Source organism: Dipteris shenzhenensis, chromosome 10 (assembly GCF_047967505.1).
Source record: "Dipteris shenzhenensis isolate YYH24624 ecotype China chromosome 10, Dip_SZ_1.0, whole genome shotgun sequence".
Taxonomy (NCBI): Eukaryota; Viridiplantae; Streptophyta; class Polypodiopsida; order Gleicheniales; family Dipteridaceae; genus Dipteris; species Dipteris shenzhenensis.
Window position 1 is genome coordinate 12,252,547 of NC_141605.1, and position 17,713 is coordinate 12,270,259.

Below are 17,713 nucleotides of genomic sequence, written 5' to 3' on the forward strand. Positions count from 1 at the left end.
GAGCGTAGGTCTCCATCACCCCTCACCGACACGAGAGTTTGGCACACGTATGCACACCATCTTTATGATGTCCCAGACCAGCCCACTCCAGATCTCATACACCTCGCCCCACCACTTACACGTTGTTCACCAGAGGGGAAGTCAAGGACGCAACATTGAAACTGCACAATGGCCGAGCTAAGGATCACGAGGGGCTATGCACTGAGTTTATCACATATGGGATCGACACGTTAGCCCCGATCCTAGCAAAGCTATTCAATGACGCTGTTTGCCTTGGCTTCCCCCACACTTGGACACTCAACACCATCACCCCCATCCACAAGGCAGGGGATCCCATGGACCCGTAACTACAAGACTATCATGATTGGACGTGTGATGTCCAAGATCTATGCAGCTGTATTGGATGCGTCGGTCAGCCTGTTCGCAAAGATGAGAGGGCTCAGAGCTGAGGGTCAGGCCGGTTTCAAGCGAGACCATGGGACTATGGATCACATACTCACACTCAGGAGTGTCATTGAGGAGGCCAAATCACGGAAGGAGAGGGTATATTGCTGCTTTGTGGATTTCCGCAAAGCCTTTGACACAGCACCTTGAGCTCGTCTCATCACACGCCTACAGACACTGGGATTTGATCAGGAGATCATATGGGCAGTTATGGCACTGTATGAGAGAGTCTCAGGCCGAGTTCGGATAGGCGCAAGTTGGACAGATGAGATCTTGAGTACCATAGGGGTCAAACAGGGTTGTCCCTTATCACCGACCCTGTTTGGCCTCTACATTGATGAGCTTGAGGGTTGTCCCTTATCACCGACCCTGTTTGGACTCTACATTGATGAGCTTGAGACTTTCATGGGGGCGTTCGGAGGGACCGGTTGCTCACTTGCCAGGATCATCATCAGGATTCTTCTTTATGCAGCTGATGTGTCACCTTTTGTCCTCCACTTTTTGCAGCCAAGGTTGCCATACGCACACGCTTCCATTCTGTTAGGCCACCTTTCACTGGAGTAGGCACGAACTCACAAGGTCCTACATCCTTGCTGGGAACACCTGCTAGATGGTCTTTCACCCATGTGACAGACCCCGTTTTGCTTATGCCGCAATAGTTGCATCTCCACTTCTTGGAGCCACCGCCTCCTTTATAACTATCCAGGAGGGAGACATGGACCCAATAAGCATCTCTCGGCATTGAGGAGGATGGAGAGGTGAGAAGGAGGATGGAGAGGTCACAAGTGAGAAAGGATGGGAGGTAGAAGGAGGATGGAGAGATAGAGGTAAAAGAGGATGGAGAGGTGGAAGGAGCCTGGAGGATCAGAGGTAGAAGTGAAGGAGGATGGAGAGGAGGAGGATGGAGAGGTAGAAGGTAAGATTAAAGAGAGGATGGAGAGAAGAAGGATGGAGGGATGGAGTCTGGAGAGCAGGCTGCCAAGCTGCAGCTTGTAGGATGGAGAAGATGGAGCAAAGGATGAAGAGGATGGAGAGAGAAGGATGGAGGTCCAAGAGCAAAGGATGGAGGGATGGAGGTCCAAGAGCAAAGGATGGAGCTTAGAGAAGGTGGAAAGAGCAGCAAGGATGCACAAGAGGAGTGGAACGGGCGGGAGGCGGCGAAAGATGAAGAGAAGCAACGAAATCGCATTTTTAGGGTTTAGGGCAAAAGTAGGTTTTACGAAACGCCGTTACCGTTTCGTCGTTTCCGTTTCTGCCCACGAAACGGGCGTTTCGTGCAACTATGTACTATACACACTTTGATGGCCATTTGGGCAAACATACAGGGGACCTCCAGGACTACTACTACTAGGAGGGTTGCTTTTCTCAGAGTCTGGAAGGATTATCCTTTCTTCTCTGACTCTCCTTCAAGGATGAGGTGGCATTTTCAGCTGCCACCTAGGATTTTTGTTTGCTCATTTTGAGCTATTTTTTCTCATGCTTGACATGATGTACTCCTGCACTTGAGCTTGCTCTACGGTTTTTATTCATACTTAATGAAGTACTTTTCTTGAAAAGAAAAAAAAAGCCGCCCATCTCAAATCACAACCCTCCTTGCAGGCTCTGTCTCGCTGCTGTAGAAGCGTGTGCCTCTCCTCTACTTGTAAGGGGGGGGGGGGGAGAGAGAGAGAGAGAAAGAAAAGAAAGAAAGAAACTATTATTATCGTCCTCTGGGGGCTGAAATCGACCCATGGGACCCAATGGAATGTTTCAAAAAGTCTCCTTCTTTGAAGAAGGGTGGAGTGGACAGCTAGCATGTTGCTACCTGTGTAATACATTGGTCATGGTATGCAAGGACCTTGGTAATGTAATTGCCCAAGGCTGCGAGGTGAGGATGGGAAAGCAAGCTCTCCAAACTGTTGTGATGCTGCGTGACATTGCTGAAATCTTCTCTTAGATGCTCATATCGCGGACATGTCAAAAGAACATGTGCCTCATTTTCCACTTCATCTAAGAGAGAGAGAGAGAGAGACAGAGATTATTAAAGTCTTTAGAAGACCGATGGGTCTATGAGATGATGAAAAACCTGGTACAAATAAGCTGTGGGGGTGGAGCTACTAAACGAGTATCCATGCCAATGTAGAATGCAAAATGCAAAATGCAAAATGATAGTACTAAGTACAACATAGTCATGCTAGTGGTTGACCACAAATCAACATCATCATCATCATCATCGCCATTAGGAAATCAGGGTGGATAGGGCAATGGAGGCATGAAATCGGCGATAGAGTGTTGTCGGGTGCTCACAGGTGTGGCTTTATGACATCTCCTAGTCATAGCTCTGCGTCTAACAAGGGCCACAATAACCCTTGTTGGTCGGGCTCCTACTCTAAACAAAGAGGGGATGTCTCCAAGTGTGATCTGCACGTTGACCCTCTATCTGAGCTGTCGGGTTACTAGCTCTGGGTCGCGATCATGTCGAAGCCTCGTCTTGTGGGTGTCCATGTGATCTGGCCATCTCTTAGTGCGTGCATACCAGCATCTCTGGTCCCCCCTTGCTGAAAGTGCCTTAGAGGAGGACAAAGCTAGCCGAGGTAGTCTGCTGCGCCCGGAAGTGTAATCCCTGTACTCCCTGACTCGGTGTAGATACGTGATGACCTGAAATGTAGCATCTAGCTGTAATGGGGATGACCCAAACTCAGCGTGAATGATCTTGTGATGAACTGATGGCTTACCACGAATCATCCGCGATAGCATGAGAACCTGTAGCTGCTCCACACGAGCCCACTGTGTATCCGACAAGCCTAGCGCTCCCATACATCCCCGCTGGGCGGACCAAGGAGTCAAAAAGCAACCCCTTGGTTCGTGGATCCTGAAAGTACAAGCGGAAGCACTGTCTCTCTAGTCTGGCCAGTGAAGCGTATTCCCTACCCAGGCGGGCCTGCATCGAGGGTCTCATAGTGAAGATGGGTCTGGAGAAGGCAATCCCCAGATATGTGTATGATGAAACTATCTCAACAGGTGACCCATCAAACGTGAACTGCTCTTGGTGCATGATGGCTCGCAATGTATTGAAGACCATAACCTTGGTTTTACCAAGGTTGACCTTCAAATCATGAGACTCACAAAAGGAGTGTAGTCCGTCAAGGTGTCTTTGGAGCCCCTCTGCTGAGGGAGACAAAAGTGCCATATCATCTGCATACAACAATATATGGATCAGAGTACCAGCAAGAGAGCATCCATCCCCCCTTGTGTCTGCATCACTGTCTCGAGTTCGTCAATGTAGAGGCCAAACAGGGTAGGTGATAAAGGACACCCTTGTTTGACCCCAATAGTGCTCATGATCTCGTCTATCCATCCCGACCTTGCCTGGACTTTGCCTGAGACTCTCTCATAAAGTGTCATAACACCCCAAATGATCTCCTAGCCATAACCCAAATCATGTAGGCGCCGGAGGAGGCGAGCTCTCGGGACCGTATCAAATGCTTTGCAGAAGTCCACAAAGCAATGGTAAACCCTTTGCTTTCATGCCCTCGCCTCCTCGAAGATACACCTGAGAGTGAGAATGTGATCCATGGTCCCATGATCCTGTCGGAATCCAGCCTATCCTGGTGCTCTAAGTCCTCGATACTCTGCGGATCGACTGACCTCGAAATCAAGCACTGATGCATAAATCTTGGACACGACATGTCCAATCATAATGGTCATGTAGTTCTCCGGGCTCATGGGATCCCCTACCTTGTGAATGGGTGAGAGAGTGTTAATGGTCTAGGTGCATGGAAACCCCAAGCAAACCGCTTCATTAAAGAGCTTTGCTAAGATCGGGGCTAGGAGATTAATCCCGTATGCAATGAACTCAATGCATAGCCCCTCATGATCCTTCGTTTGGCCATTATGAAGTTTCATTACGGCATCCTTCACTCCTCCCTTAGTGAAGAGGGTGCAGGAAGTGGGGCATGGTATATGTGAGAGGTTAGGGACTGACTGATTTGGGATGTCATATAGTGTGTGTGCATAATCATGCCAGACCTGGGTGTCAGTGAGGGGTGAGGGGGACCGTCCCTCTAGAAATCTCTGCCAAAAGTCCTTAGAGTTGTTACTAAACAAAAGTCAAGAGAGAGAGAGAGAGAGAGAGAGAGAGAGAGTTTTAAAGTCTTCGAAAGACTGATGTGTCTATGAGACTTTGAAAAATCCTAATACAAACAAGCTATGTGGGTGGAGCTACTAAATGAGCATCCACTCCAATGCAGAATGCAAAATGATAAGTGCTGAGTGCTACATAGTCATGTCAGAATGATGATCGTCTACACAACACTAACGTCCTCATCATCAGAGCGTCAAGGGGGATGAGGTAGTGAGGGCATAAAGTCAGAGATAGAGTGTTGGCAGCTACCTGCGGAGTGGTCTTGTGTCGTCTGAGAGAGAGAGAGAGAGAGAGAGAGAGAGAGAGAGAGAGAGAGAGAGAGAGAGAGAGAGAGGAAAGAAACTTTATTAAAGTCTTCAGAAGACCGATGGGTCTATGAGACTGTGAGAATCTTCATACAAATAAACTGTGACGGTGGAGCTACTAAACGAGCATCCACACCAATGCATAATGCAAAAAGCTAGTGCTAAGTACAACATAGTCATGTCAGAGTGATCGACTAAACATCAGGATCATCCTCATTATCATCATCAGGTCATCTAGGTGGATGAGACAGTGGAAGCATGAAGTCGGTGATAGAGTGTTGTCGACTGCTCGTGGGCGTGGTCCTGTGTCGTCTCCTGGTCATAGCTCTGCGCCTAACAAGGGCTACAGTGACCCCTGTTGGTCGAGGCTCCACTCTGAACAGAGAGGGGATATCCCCAAGTGTAATTAGTGTGTCAACCCTCTGTCTGAGCTGTCGTGTCGCTGGCTCTGGATCCTGTCGGGGCCTCGTAGTATGGGGTCCATATGCTCTGGCTGGAAGAACCCCGTGATCAAGCTCTGAGAAAGGTCTACCAAGGAGGAGGTCTGCTCCTGTCTCTATGATTGAAGTAAACACTCACGGTGCCTGACTACCTCATGGATTAAAGCCGCCAAGCATCTTAGGTCTGGATAGAAGAGAAATTCAGAACAACACCCCAGAACTGTCTCTGAAGAGGCAGTAGAAGCGCCCTCGGATCTCATAGTAAACTGGGCACCTGAAAATGAAATGCTTCTCCGACTCAACCTCGTGTGTGTCTCATAATGTGCATATGCACCTCTCCCGGGGTAGACCCTCTGCCCTGCCACTCTCAATGTGCAATCTATGTGAAGAGACCCGAAACTACCCAATAGAAATCCTAGTGAGTGGGGTAAGTGAATCTGGAAGCTTGTTCGGTCCTAACCAGGTCCGAAATGTGTGTAGCTGTAAAAGATCCTCGCGGATGACCTGGTTGACCTCATGTGATAAGAGAGGAGAGAACGGTGTGTCAATGCTATATTGGAAGGGAGGGGGTCTATACATGTGAAGCCCAAGTCGCTCAAACCATCTCTCTGTGCGTGCATACTGGCATCTCTGGTCACCTGCTGCTAATAGTGCCATAGAAGAGGACAATGCTAGCCATGGTAATTTGCTGCGCCCAGAAGTGCAATCCCTATACCCCCTGACCTAGTAAAGGTAGGTGACAACCTAAAATACTGCATCCAGCTGTAGTGGGGATGACCCAAACTCAGCCTACATAATCTAGTGAGGGACGGACAGCTTACTGCGGATCATCCACGATAGCATGAGAACCTGTAGTCGCTCCACATGAGCCCACTCTATATCTGACAGATCTAGCCCCCAACAAGGGCTTCCGTACATCCCCGCTGGACTGACCAAGGAGTCAAACAACAATCCCTTGGTCCGCGGATCCTAAAAGTGTAAGTGGAAGCGTTGCCTCTCTAATCTGGCTAATGAAGCGTATCCCCTGCTCATGCAAGCCTGTACCGCGGGTCTCATAGTGAAGATAGGTTCAGAGAAGATAACCCCAAGGTATGTATATGACAAAACAATCTCAACAAGCGACCCATCAAACGTGAACTGCTCCCGACGCATAACGGCTCGAGACGTATTGAAGATCATGACCTTGGTTGTTGACCTTCAAATCATGGACTCACAAAAGGACTGTAGTGCATCAGGGTGTCTTTGGAGGCCCTCTACTGATGAAGACAAAAGTGCCACGTCATCTGTACATAGCAATATCCAAAACAGTGTGCCAACTAGAGAGCACCCATCTCCTCCCATTGTTTGCATAACTATCTCAAGGTCGTCAATATAGAGGCCAAACAGGGTGGGTGATAAAGGACACCCTTGTTTGATCCAATAGTGCTCATGATCTCCTCTGTCCACCCCGACCCTACCCAGACTCTGTCTGAGACTCTCGTAAAGTGCCATGACGGCCCAGATGATCTCCTGGTCATACCTCAAATCCTATAAGCATCAAAGGAGGCTACTCTCAGAACCGTATCAAAGGCTTTGTAGAAATCCACAAAGCAACAATATACCCTGTGCTTCCGTGCCCTCGCTTCCTTGATGATACACCTGAGTGTGAGAATGTGATCCATGGTCCCATGATCGCGTCGAAATCCAACATGTCCGGCTGCTCTAAGTCCCCGGCACTCTGCGAATCGACTGACCTCAGAATTAAGCATTGATGCATAAATCTTGGACATGTCATGTATGATCATAATGGTCCTGTAGTTCTCTGGGCTCATGGGATCCCCTGCCTGGTGGATGGGTGAGATAGTGTTAATAGTCCAGGTGTGTGGAAACTCCAAACAAACAGCTTCATTAAAGAGCTTTGCTAAGATCGGCGGGGCCAGGAGATTAATCCCTTATACAATGAATTCAGTGCATAGGCCGTCATGGTCTTTCGCTCGGCCATTATGAAGTTTCATTACAGCATCCTTCACTCCCCCCTTAGTGAAGAGTGTGCAGGATGTAGGTCAGGGTATGTGTGAGAGGTTGGGAGCTGGCTGCTTTAGGATATTGTAGAGCGTGCATCCATAGCTACACCAGATCTGAGTGTCTGTGAGTGGTGAGGGGGACCACCCCTCTAGAAATCTCTGCAAGAAGTCCTTAGAGTTGTTACTAAAAACACACACACGCACACAGGTCCGCGGGAGGCCTCACGGGCCTATGGGGTAAAATGTTAGAATGACTTACAACATTTGGATAAACCAAAGAGTCGAGGAGTGCACAGAGCATCTCAGCTCTGGGTTATTACAGCACACATCTAAATTATAATCCTATGATAAAATGGCCTTCATTACATCAGTTTAAGATTGAGGGTCTTTGGGTGAGATTTGAAGTCTCTAATTAATGCCAATCCATCTTGGTAGACTGCCCATGTCCAGCTTTACGTGCATCCATCACTTTAGTAAGTTCGATATTCCTTTTTTTGAGCTGAGTTGGAGTAAGCTTCTTGGATATCCATATTCGTGTTCCCTTCAGCTTGTTTGTCTGGCGAAGATCTTTACTCTTCCTACCCTCTCTTTGAAATAAACTTGTAGCTGTTTTCCCGTTTTAGTGATACACCTCATGTCATTTGCATCCCATTCAACTTGTATTATCTCCTTCGTGAGACATGCAATTCTCTCCTCTTGATTGTATCCTTCATCATCATTAAAGCAACCTTAGGCAATCTTCTTGTAGCTCCCCAATGCGTAGTATTTTCTTATTGTGTGAGAGAGGTGATATGATATAGCACAACTTTTTGAATCCTTTGGAAATGCTGGGATGGAAGGGATACTCCATTAACACCAGTTACAACTTGCAGCTCTAAAAATAGCTTTCTTAAATGCCTCAAGTACTCCATAGACAAGGGATGTGCAAAGCTATTGTTTGTTCTTGAAAGATGCTAGCTAGATTGTGTGCCATGTTCTGACTCCCTAATCTTTTTTTGGTGCTGCACTTTTCCCGGATGTGTGCCAAACAACAGGGTTGTATTTGGTCCTTATCCTGTATCTCAAACCTTGTCGTCTCTTGGGATTCCCTCCTTTCACCTGTTTTTACAGAGAGAGAGAGAGAGAGAGAGAGAGAGATTAACATCCACGGGAGGCCTCACGAGTCTATGGGACAAAGTACACAAAAAGCGAACTCATACAAACCTCAGTAGGCTGAAGCAAAGGGTACGCTGAGTACTAATCTATGCTAACAAAATCATAATCACAGAGAGAGAGAGAGAGAGAGAGAGAGAGAGAGAGAGAGAGAGAGAGAGAGAGAGAGAGAGATCATTAAAGTCTTTGAAAGACCAATGGGTCTATGAGACTGATAGAAAACTAATACAACAAGCAGAAAGGGTGGAGCTACTAAACGAGCATCATCACCCATGCTGAATGCTAAGTGCTAAGTAGTACATAGTCATATAATCAATAATGGCATCATCAACATCATCATCATCGTGATCATCGAGTCAATCACCAACAAGGTTGGTTGGCTCTGGCCAATGCAATGCCCCACAAGGGTATATGTGTGTCAAAGAGGCACTGATGTATAGCCAGTGATGGAGTGTTGGCGACTTTTTGTGGGTGCTGCCCGTCTCGATCTCCTGGCAATGACTCTACTCTTGACAAGGGCTATCGTAACCCCTGAGGGTTGTGTCCCAGGCCCGAACATGGATGGGAGGTCACTCAATGCGATCTGCATGTCCGTCCGCTATCAAGTGCGGCGTGTCTCAAGATATGGATCTCTGCTGCGCCTGCTATCAGTGGCCGCAAGGCTCGTGCGATCTGACTAGAGAGGAGAGAGAGAGAGAGAGAGAGAGAGAGAGAGAGAGAGAGAGAGAGAGAGAGAGAGATTTTATTAGAGTCTTCAGAAGACCGATGGGTCTATGAGATTGGAAGAAAACCTGATACAAATCACAGTAAGGGTGGAGCTACTGAAACGAGCATCATCACCCGTGCTGAATCCTAAGTCTGATCATACATAATCAAATACATCTGAGTGTAACAATGAAAAGAAAAAGACTGGAGCGGAGTGGAATCCTCCGTATGTCATGTCGCCCTGGCTGGTGCATAGCCGGTGATGGCACGCTAGTGCCCGTCAAGGAGTGATGTGCGTCTCGGTCTCCTGAACGAGGCTCGACGCAAGTCCAGAGCCACCGTGACTCCTGTGGGACGTATCCCGGGTCTAAACAATGACGGGAGGTCCCCCAGAGTGATCTGTGTGTCCCCTCGATGTCTGGTGTGTCGTGCTGCGGTCGTTGGGTTGGGGTCTCTGTCACGTCTATGGCTAGAGTCTGGACGATCAATGTCACTCGATGGGAAGAACTCTGTGGGATATTAACGTCCACGGGAGGCCTCGCGGGCCTATGGGACAAAGTACTGAATCAAGTAGCTCATATAGACCACTGTGGGCCGAGGCAAAGGGCTAACTAAGGCCCTTGCTGAGTACTATGATGCCATGCTAGTACAAAATAGCAAAATAGCATGAGAGTGGCATGAAGATATCAAGTACTCAGCCCAAGTGTATGAACCGGCTGCACGTATCCAGGCTCCATGATGGCTCTCTGATGAGATGCAAAGAGCTCACGTATCTGCATCTGTCAGGATGTCTCTTGTGGTGGTGGTGGAGGACGTGGTCTCCTCGATCTCTGGATATGATGAGCTATGTCAAGGGTGATGCCTCACCTCGGTCGCGATCTCCCCTAAGGAGAGCTTAAATAGGTCGGACCTTGATCGTGTGTGCTCTGGTCGCCTATCGTGCCGTGTACGGTCTCTGTGCCCCTCGTCTGGCAGTGCTGTGTCAGCTCCCTCCACTGATCCATATCTCTCTCATGTCGGCTAGCTCCTTCTCTATCCCAGAGTGCCCAAGGATGAGTCAAATGCATATAAATCCGTGACCTGTCTCTACACTCGGTCTACCTCAGTACCTTGTGGTGCAGTGGTCCCATCCTCCTACTCTCTGATATGTCATAGCAGTATCTCCCTGTGTCGTCGCATCTCCATCAGGTAGAGCCCAATACAGACCTGGTCCTGGAAGTGGATCAGTCGTGAGAGTGGGCCAAAGCCGTACCCCTCCTGAAAAAGGCAGTGGCAGTGCCCTCGGATCTCATAGTAGGCTAGGGAGACACATAGAAAGTGCTCCTCTGTCTTGATCACCCCCATCGTGCACAACTTGCAAGTCCGCTGCTCTCCGGGTATGCGTGTAGCTCTCCCTGTCTCGATCCTCAGCCATAGTCACAAGAAACGTTTCGTCTGTTTTGCGGTTTTGCCATTTCGACAGGTTTTGTTTCGTGTTGTCAGACAAAACGGATAGGTTTCGAAATGATAATATATATATTCAAGGCTATGGCTACTAAGATATGTTATACAGAAGTTTAGAGTTAACAAAGAAGAATATAAGTCAAGAAGTTTAGAGTTAACAAAGAAGAATATAAGTCAAGACACCCAAAAAAGATATATAAAACACCAACACATTCTTCAAATTTATTTCAAGTTCATGGGTGATTGGAGGTGACTTTAACATGGTTGAGTTACTGTCAGACAAAAAAGGAGGTAGAGAAAGAGAACTTCACTCTTTGGAGAGAGCAGCTTGGGATGCCTTCCTTTTTCACTACTGTGGCAGAGATACTTGGTTGGACGATGCCTTTCTTATTTAGCCAGAGTCCCTCCTGTTCTCTTGGTCAAACAGGAGGCAGCAGATGTCTATTCATGCACGCATTGACAGATTCTATGTAGATGATTGGGCACTAGACAGAGGTGGATCGGTATGCATTGTTGCTGGGGTTTCCACTTCAGACCACTTTCTTGTTGTGCTGGCTATCTCAGAGCCTCACTTGAGAGGCCGGTCTGCTAACATCAGGATTCCAGATGCCTTGTACACAGAGGAGGACCTTACAGAGGCAGCCTTGCAGATATGGGTTTCTCATGTCGAAGGTGGGCAGCCATATCCATCACATGTAGTTGTTGCCCTTTCTGGTATTAGCGACTTCTACCACTCAGTTGCTTGTACCACGAGACGAGATATTCTTAGACGTGAGATTGGTGTTCGCCAGTAGTTGGCAGCTTTGCAGAGGGAAGAGCAGAAATGGGGCCTTCAGATGCTTGGGTTTAGGAGCGCCTTGCTGTAGCAGCAAGGGCTCATCAGCAGATATTGCTTGATCAAAGAGCAGAGTATGCCTTTCATGCATGGGAGTCCTTCTAGATTCAAATGGGTGGCAAAGTCAATAAACACTTTTTCTCTACTCTTGGCCCTAGAAATAGTAGAGAGAGTGTATCCCAGCTTATTGACTCACATGGGGTTTCACAGGCAAATCCAGATGACGTCATGCGCATAGCTTCAGATTTTTATGCCGCCCTTCTTACTGCAGATCCTGACACACGGGATAGAGAGGATGCTAGACAGGTTATTTGGCATAGCATCCCCTTGTTGGTGAAACCGGATATGTATGTTTTGCTTGATGCACCTTTTTCACCAACACAGAGTTCAGGACTGCACTTTCAGCCCTTCACAAGGGCAAGTGCCCAGGTTCGGATGGCCTCACCCCTTCTTTTTTCATTGCATTTTAGGATATGATTGGAGACTACATTACATCAGCCTTGCAGGGCATTTGGGACTCTGGCAAGATGCCCGGGATGCTCACAGAGGGTCTCATCCACCTTATCCTGAAAGGAGGTTGCAGAAATTTAGTGTCCTAGTGGAGGCCTATCACACTTTTGGGGACATGTTACAAGATTTTGGCCAAGGCAATCAGCCTCCAATTGCAGCCCCTTCTCCCAGATCTTATTCATGACACTCAGACGGGATTTGTGCATGGCAGAAGTATTTTTGATAACATTTTCTCTTTCTGGGAAGCTTTAGAGTGGGCCATGCAGAGCGGCCAGAATCTAGCCATTCTACTCTTGGATTTTGAGAAAGCTTATGACAGAGTAGATTAGGGTTTTTTGGAGGGCATCCTTACGTTTTGGCTTTACTGATGCTTGGATCAGAGGTGTTTCCTCTTTGTACAGATCAGCCCACAGCCAGGTACTTATTGGTGGGATAAGGGGTGAGAGATTTCAGATTTCCAGATCAGTCCGTCAAGGATGCCCCCTTGCTCCTTTTCTTTTTTTGTTCGTGGTTGAAGCTATGAGTATCTATGTTAGATCTCAAGCTGACATCTTTGGCCTGAGACTTCCCATCAGAAGGAAAGAGGAGCTACTTGACAGTGAGTTGGCAGATGACACAGCAGTTTACTTGGATGCCACACCACAGACGCTCACTTCTTTCAGGACAGCATTGGATTTATTTTGCTTGGTGGCGGGGGCGCATGTAAATTGGCATAAATCCAATGGCTTTTGGATCAGTGATGAGGACACTCTAGTTTGGGGGCTTGACATAGGATTCACTTGGGTTCAGAGAGGTGTGCCTGTCAGGTATTTGGGCTGCCAGGTCAGCTTGGATATTTCTTCCATGCAGCAGTTTGCTCCCGTCTTGGAGCATCAGGAGGAAGCTCCTTTTTTGGAGCTCAGCCAAGCTGGATCTTGCCTCTAGAGTTGTGGTGGTCAACCAGGTCCTCTTGGCCACGGCCTGGTTTGTTTGTTCATGCTGGTGCCGTTCTAGGGATTGCATCACTCAGCTCAGGAGATCTATCAGAAATTTTCTTTGGAGTGGGCTTGATGGCACAGCAGATGCATTAGCCAGGGTGGCTTGGGAGACCCTCATCCTCCCTACACAGGAAGGGGGTCTCAATATTATTGATCCAGATTTACAGTGCAGAGCTTTACTCTGCAAGATGGTGGTGCATGGACTTATGCCAGGGCAGGAGCTGTGGAAGGCATTTCTTATTAGCAGCATACAGGCATGCACACCTTCTTCAAGACGAGACTAGATGAGCAGTATTAGGTGGATTTTCACCACAGCACATCTCAGATCACCCTCGTCCCCTCTCATGGTTGCCATACTGAAAGCATGGGTCAGTTTCAGGAGCACTCTTCGGAGGATTCCTCCTTCCTCTCGTGAAGAGATTGATAGGCAACCAATCATGTGGAACGACAATATATTGGATGATCATGGTAGACCACTTGGTGCCTCACTCTACATGCAGTGGTCCAGGTGGGAGAGGGGATCCGCATCATCTTTGGGGTCATGGAAAGCTTTCCGCAGCCTTCCAGAGGAGACCAAATCTCAGTTGACAAGACATCTCAGAGGGAGTGCAGGGAGGATCTTGCAGATTGAGGCAGCCCTTCCAGCAGATTGGGTAGACACAGATGATATGCCACTCGCTTGCTCCACTTGGGTAGGTACTTTTACGAGAGGCGGTGTTTCTCTTCAGGTTTTGGCCTTTCGAGATGCACATGAGGATGCTTTAGTTTTTAGTGTGCATGATGGTGGTAGATTGCTCAGGTCCACAGAGAACATCTTGCTTGAGTCTGCTTTTCAGTCTATCAGGGTTGTAGGGCTTTTGGTGCAGGGATAAGATTCAGAGTGGTTCCTCGACCCAGACCCTCGGCTACTCTCCACTGGATCTTGGAGGCTTTGGCTCTACGGGGGAGTTCCCATTAGGTGTTTGCAGTGGGATCCTGGAGAGTGGGAGTGGATTGACGCAAGGCATCGAGAGAAGAGCATCCCCTTCTTTTGTTACACGGTCAGTAATGCCAGGAGATTCCAACTCAATAGTAGAGGTTGGAGACCTTCCAGAGGTGCTTTTGAAAGAGACTCTGGAAATCCCACAGGAATAGAAAGATCACTCTCTTCTTTTGGCTTTCTATCCATGGTGGGATTGTAGTGAACCTTTGGAGATCCAAGTTCGGAGCTGACCCTACTTGCCCTCGTTGCCTCTCTGCTTTGGAGACTATTCAACATTGCTTATGGGATTGCAGACAGGCGACGATGATTTGGATGGAGGTGGCCAGGATTTTTGTCTGCAACGATGATTTGGATGGAGGTGGCCAAGATTTTCAGTCACTTTGCCCACTCCCCATTCTTTATGACATGGGGCTCAGTGGCTTGGCTTTCTCTTACAGGGCCTCAGGTATTCTATGAGAGACTTGACTCCTCTCGGGCCATTTTGATTCAACATCATCAGGTTGAGTCCTATTCGTTGGATGTGATACCACACCTTCCTTTTGCAGCTATACATGCCTCTGTGGATACCTCTTGGGAGATTCTAGCAAGCATACCATCCTGGCATATCTGGAGAGCTAGATGCACAGAGGCATTGGAGGGAACTCAGGTTCATCCCTCTCACACATTGGCTAGTATCTGGACAGACTATCTGGACAGACACCGTACATACCTTGATGGCCATATGGACGAGTATGCAGGGAGACTCCCGCGCAGCCTCAGCTAGGAGGGCTTCTTTCTTCAGGGAATGGAAGGATTCTCCTTTCTTCTTTGAGACTCCTACAGGGTTGAGGTGGCACTTTTATCCTCAGCCTTGGTTGTTTTCCACCTCACTTTGAGGGGGTTTATTTATCCTCATGATTTCATGATGTATTCCGCTTAGAGCTTGCTCTTGTGGGTTTTTTCTCTTACTTAATAGAAGTCTATTTCTTGAAATATATATATATATATATATATTATTTCAAGCTTTCAATCTTGATTCTTAAGTTTCAACTTCAGATAAATCAATCTTTAAGGATTGAAAGTCATATGTATATATGAACATTGAATCATTGAAAAAATGAAAAAAAATTGTTTTAAAAAATATTTCAGGATTTGGTCGAAACAGCGTTTCGTGCAGAGCGTTTCGTCCTATTTCGAAACGTTTCGTCGTTTCGAAACGTTTCATCGCTTTTCGACAGGACGAAACACGTTTTCATGTGATATGTCCTCAGTTGATGGGACAAGGCCCGCATGTGTCCGATGGCAATCCTCAGGTCGTGTGAGACTCCTCTGTCCTCAAGATACTGAGATCCGATGATGAGCCCATCTTCCGATACTCTCAAAAAGTGGTCATAGTAGAGCTGGGTCTTGGTGGGGAACTCCTGGTCCCCCCCCCCAAGTGTGAGATGTGTGGAGTTGGAGGAGATCTAACCGTATGATGTGGTTAATCTCATCTCGTGGGATCAACTCGGGTGGTGCATCCATGCTATACTGAAACAGGGGAAGCCGATCCATCTAAATGCCGTGACTGGCAAACCATGCGGTGACGCGTGCAAACCATGCTGTACCTGCCCCACTCTCAGAGAGTCGTATGGAGAGAAAGAAAGAAAGAAAGAAATTTTATTAAAGAGAGAGAGAGAGAGAGAGAGAGAGAGAGAGAGAGAGAGAGGTAAATTGTTTATTCACAAATTCAGGTTCAATTGATCTGCTGAACGTAAGTTTTGAGGGTGAATCAGCTCCAGATAGGATTTCTGCTCTTGCTGGCGTGAAGGAACTTGAAAATATCTCTCCTTCACGAAGGTGTCAGCTAGTTCTTCTTCTTACTTGTTTTCTTATTCAGATTTGGTGACTGCAGCTTCAAAAAATGCTGCTATGCCTCACAATCTTTTGGTATTGGTGTTCACATGCATGCCAGGTGGAGACTTGTTGAAGTGGATGGTGACCTTTCTTGTCTAGGCAAGCTGCATAGCCATCTTCTCTCCTTGATTTGTCCATCCAAAACTTACATGGTTTTCTTCTCACCTGTGATGTGATTGTTCACATGTTGAAAACATTATGTTGTTCACTGAAGCAGTTCTTTTCCATCAAGGTAGGAAATAAATAAATACATACACATACACATACACATACACATACACATATGCATATACATATACATATAAAGAGTTCTTCTATGACACACAAACATACACACTTTTTTTTGTTTTGGGTCACGGGTGAAAACGTTTTTGGATTATATTACGAAGTAACTATCCCAAACAGGAGATGTCAAAGTACATAAGTCCCAAAGTAGATAGTTGGAAAATACATCAAGAGAAAATCTCACTGTAGGACAAATATACATCATACTCTATGTAGTGAGTTTGCAGGCAATCAAATAGAGATTGCTGCAAAGAGCGACGAAAGAAAACAAAAGTAGAAAAACTAGGATCACCATAGACTATGGTTTCTATCTTTCCAGAGAGTCCAAAGTGCCCAATAACGAACCCAAAAAAAGAACACAAACTCCGGTCGGCGAGGATAATCCCAAAAAGCTAGAAGAACCTGCCGAAAGTAGTATGAGGAAAGTGTAAACTCAATCTCTGTTGAAGAATGCCGATGAAGTCACGTGTTAGGGCAATGCTAGAAAATATAATACATAGACTCCCTGGGTGCAAAACAATGACGACAAATAGCTAGAGCAATACGCCAGCATGAGAGCAGGTGTCCAAAAGGAAAAACCCCCAATAGAATGCGCCAAAAAAAGACCTATTGTCAGAGAGGGAGCTTGGAATGCCAAATCTGCCTCAAGCGCTGCCGCCACCCATTTGACTGGACGATTCAATCCCTAAATCTTATTTGCTCGAATTGAAGCCCAAGGTGGAGGCAATAGACATTTATATAAAGAGGACACTGTAATACGAGACAGCTTCAAAGGACGAATGGACGAATTTATTGGCAGAAGAGTCCAATCCTGAAACCTGTCTTAAAGTTCTAGAGGCGGAACCGGCTGAAAAGAGTGGAGCATACGAAAAATAGCCTGCCATACAAGGCGATAATGCATCCCTAACCCATATTTTCCAGCAGCCAATGGAAACGATAAAAGAGTCCCGTCATCATGAATGACATCAGCCACAGAGGAGATCCCTTTTGAATTAATGAAATATGATCATCTGGGCTCCTGCAATGCCATGGCAGAGAAAAAACTTGGGACCAGTGAATACTTTCAGCTCTCAAAGAATTGCCCTTGAAGGAGTCACGGCCATGCCAAGCCAAATGTGAGAGAACATGTTTCCAATCCAACAACATTTGAGAGACAAGAGGGCAACCTCTGACTTTGCAACAGAAAATCCCATTGAGTAGGCCTCCAATAACCAAAAGCAGGGGTGGTGGTATGTAGAAGCAAAAAACGCATCATAGCAGCTCAAGGGTGATCTTCACATAGAAAGTGAAGCATCATTTTCCCCTTATGAGCAAGAGTATGCATGTGAATATTAAGAATATTCAATCCCTCATGCATTTTTGGCGAACATAACTGCTGTAAAGGAAGTAAGCGCAAGCTTTTCTTGCCATGTTTTGAATGCTAAAAAATTTCCATAACAGTGGACATAAAGGAAGTAAGATATGCCTTGGTAAAGAAGATCAAAGGCAAATAAAATTGAATATATGCCACCAAGACAGATTGAGCAATTCAGAGCCGATGTAGAGGCCAAGTAGTCAGGTTCCAATATTCAAGCTTTTTCTTTAATTTGACAAGGACCCAATCAATGTGTTGACGACGAGTAATCGTCCACCCA

The 17,713-nt window shown here is 46.9% G+C and overlaps 1 protein-coding gene across 1 annotated transcript in view; it reads left to right on the forward strand.

The window, feature by feature from the left end:
* The window catches only part of LOC147897409 (Asparagine synthase family protein), a 105,375-nt gene that overhangs the window by 59,587 nt on the left and 28,075 nt on the right, over window positions 1-17,713 (forward strand). The window contains exons 6-7 of the mRNA XM_087380420.1: window positions 15,632-15,737; window positions 15,853-15,946. Coding sequence (XP_087236546.1) covers window positions 15,632-15,737; window positions 15,853-15,946 — 200 coding nt within the window. The remainder of the gene's footprint in view (window positions 1-15,631; window positions 15,738-15,852; window positions 15,947-17,713) is intronic.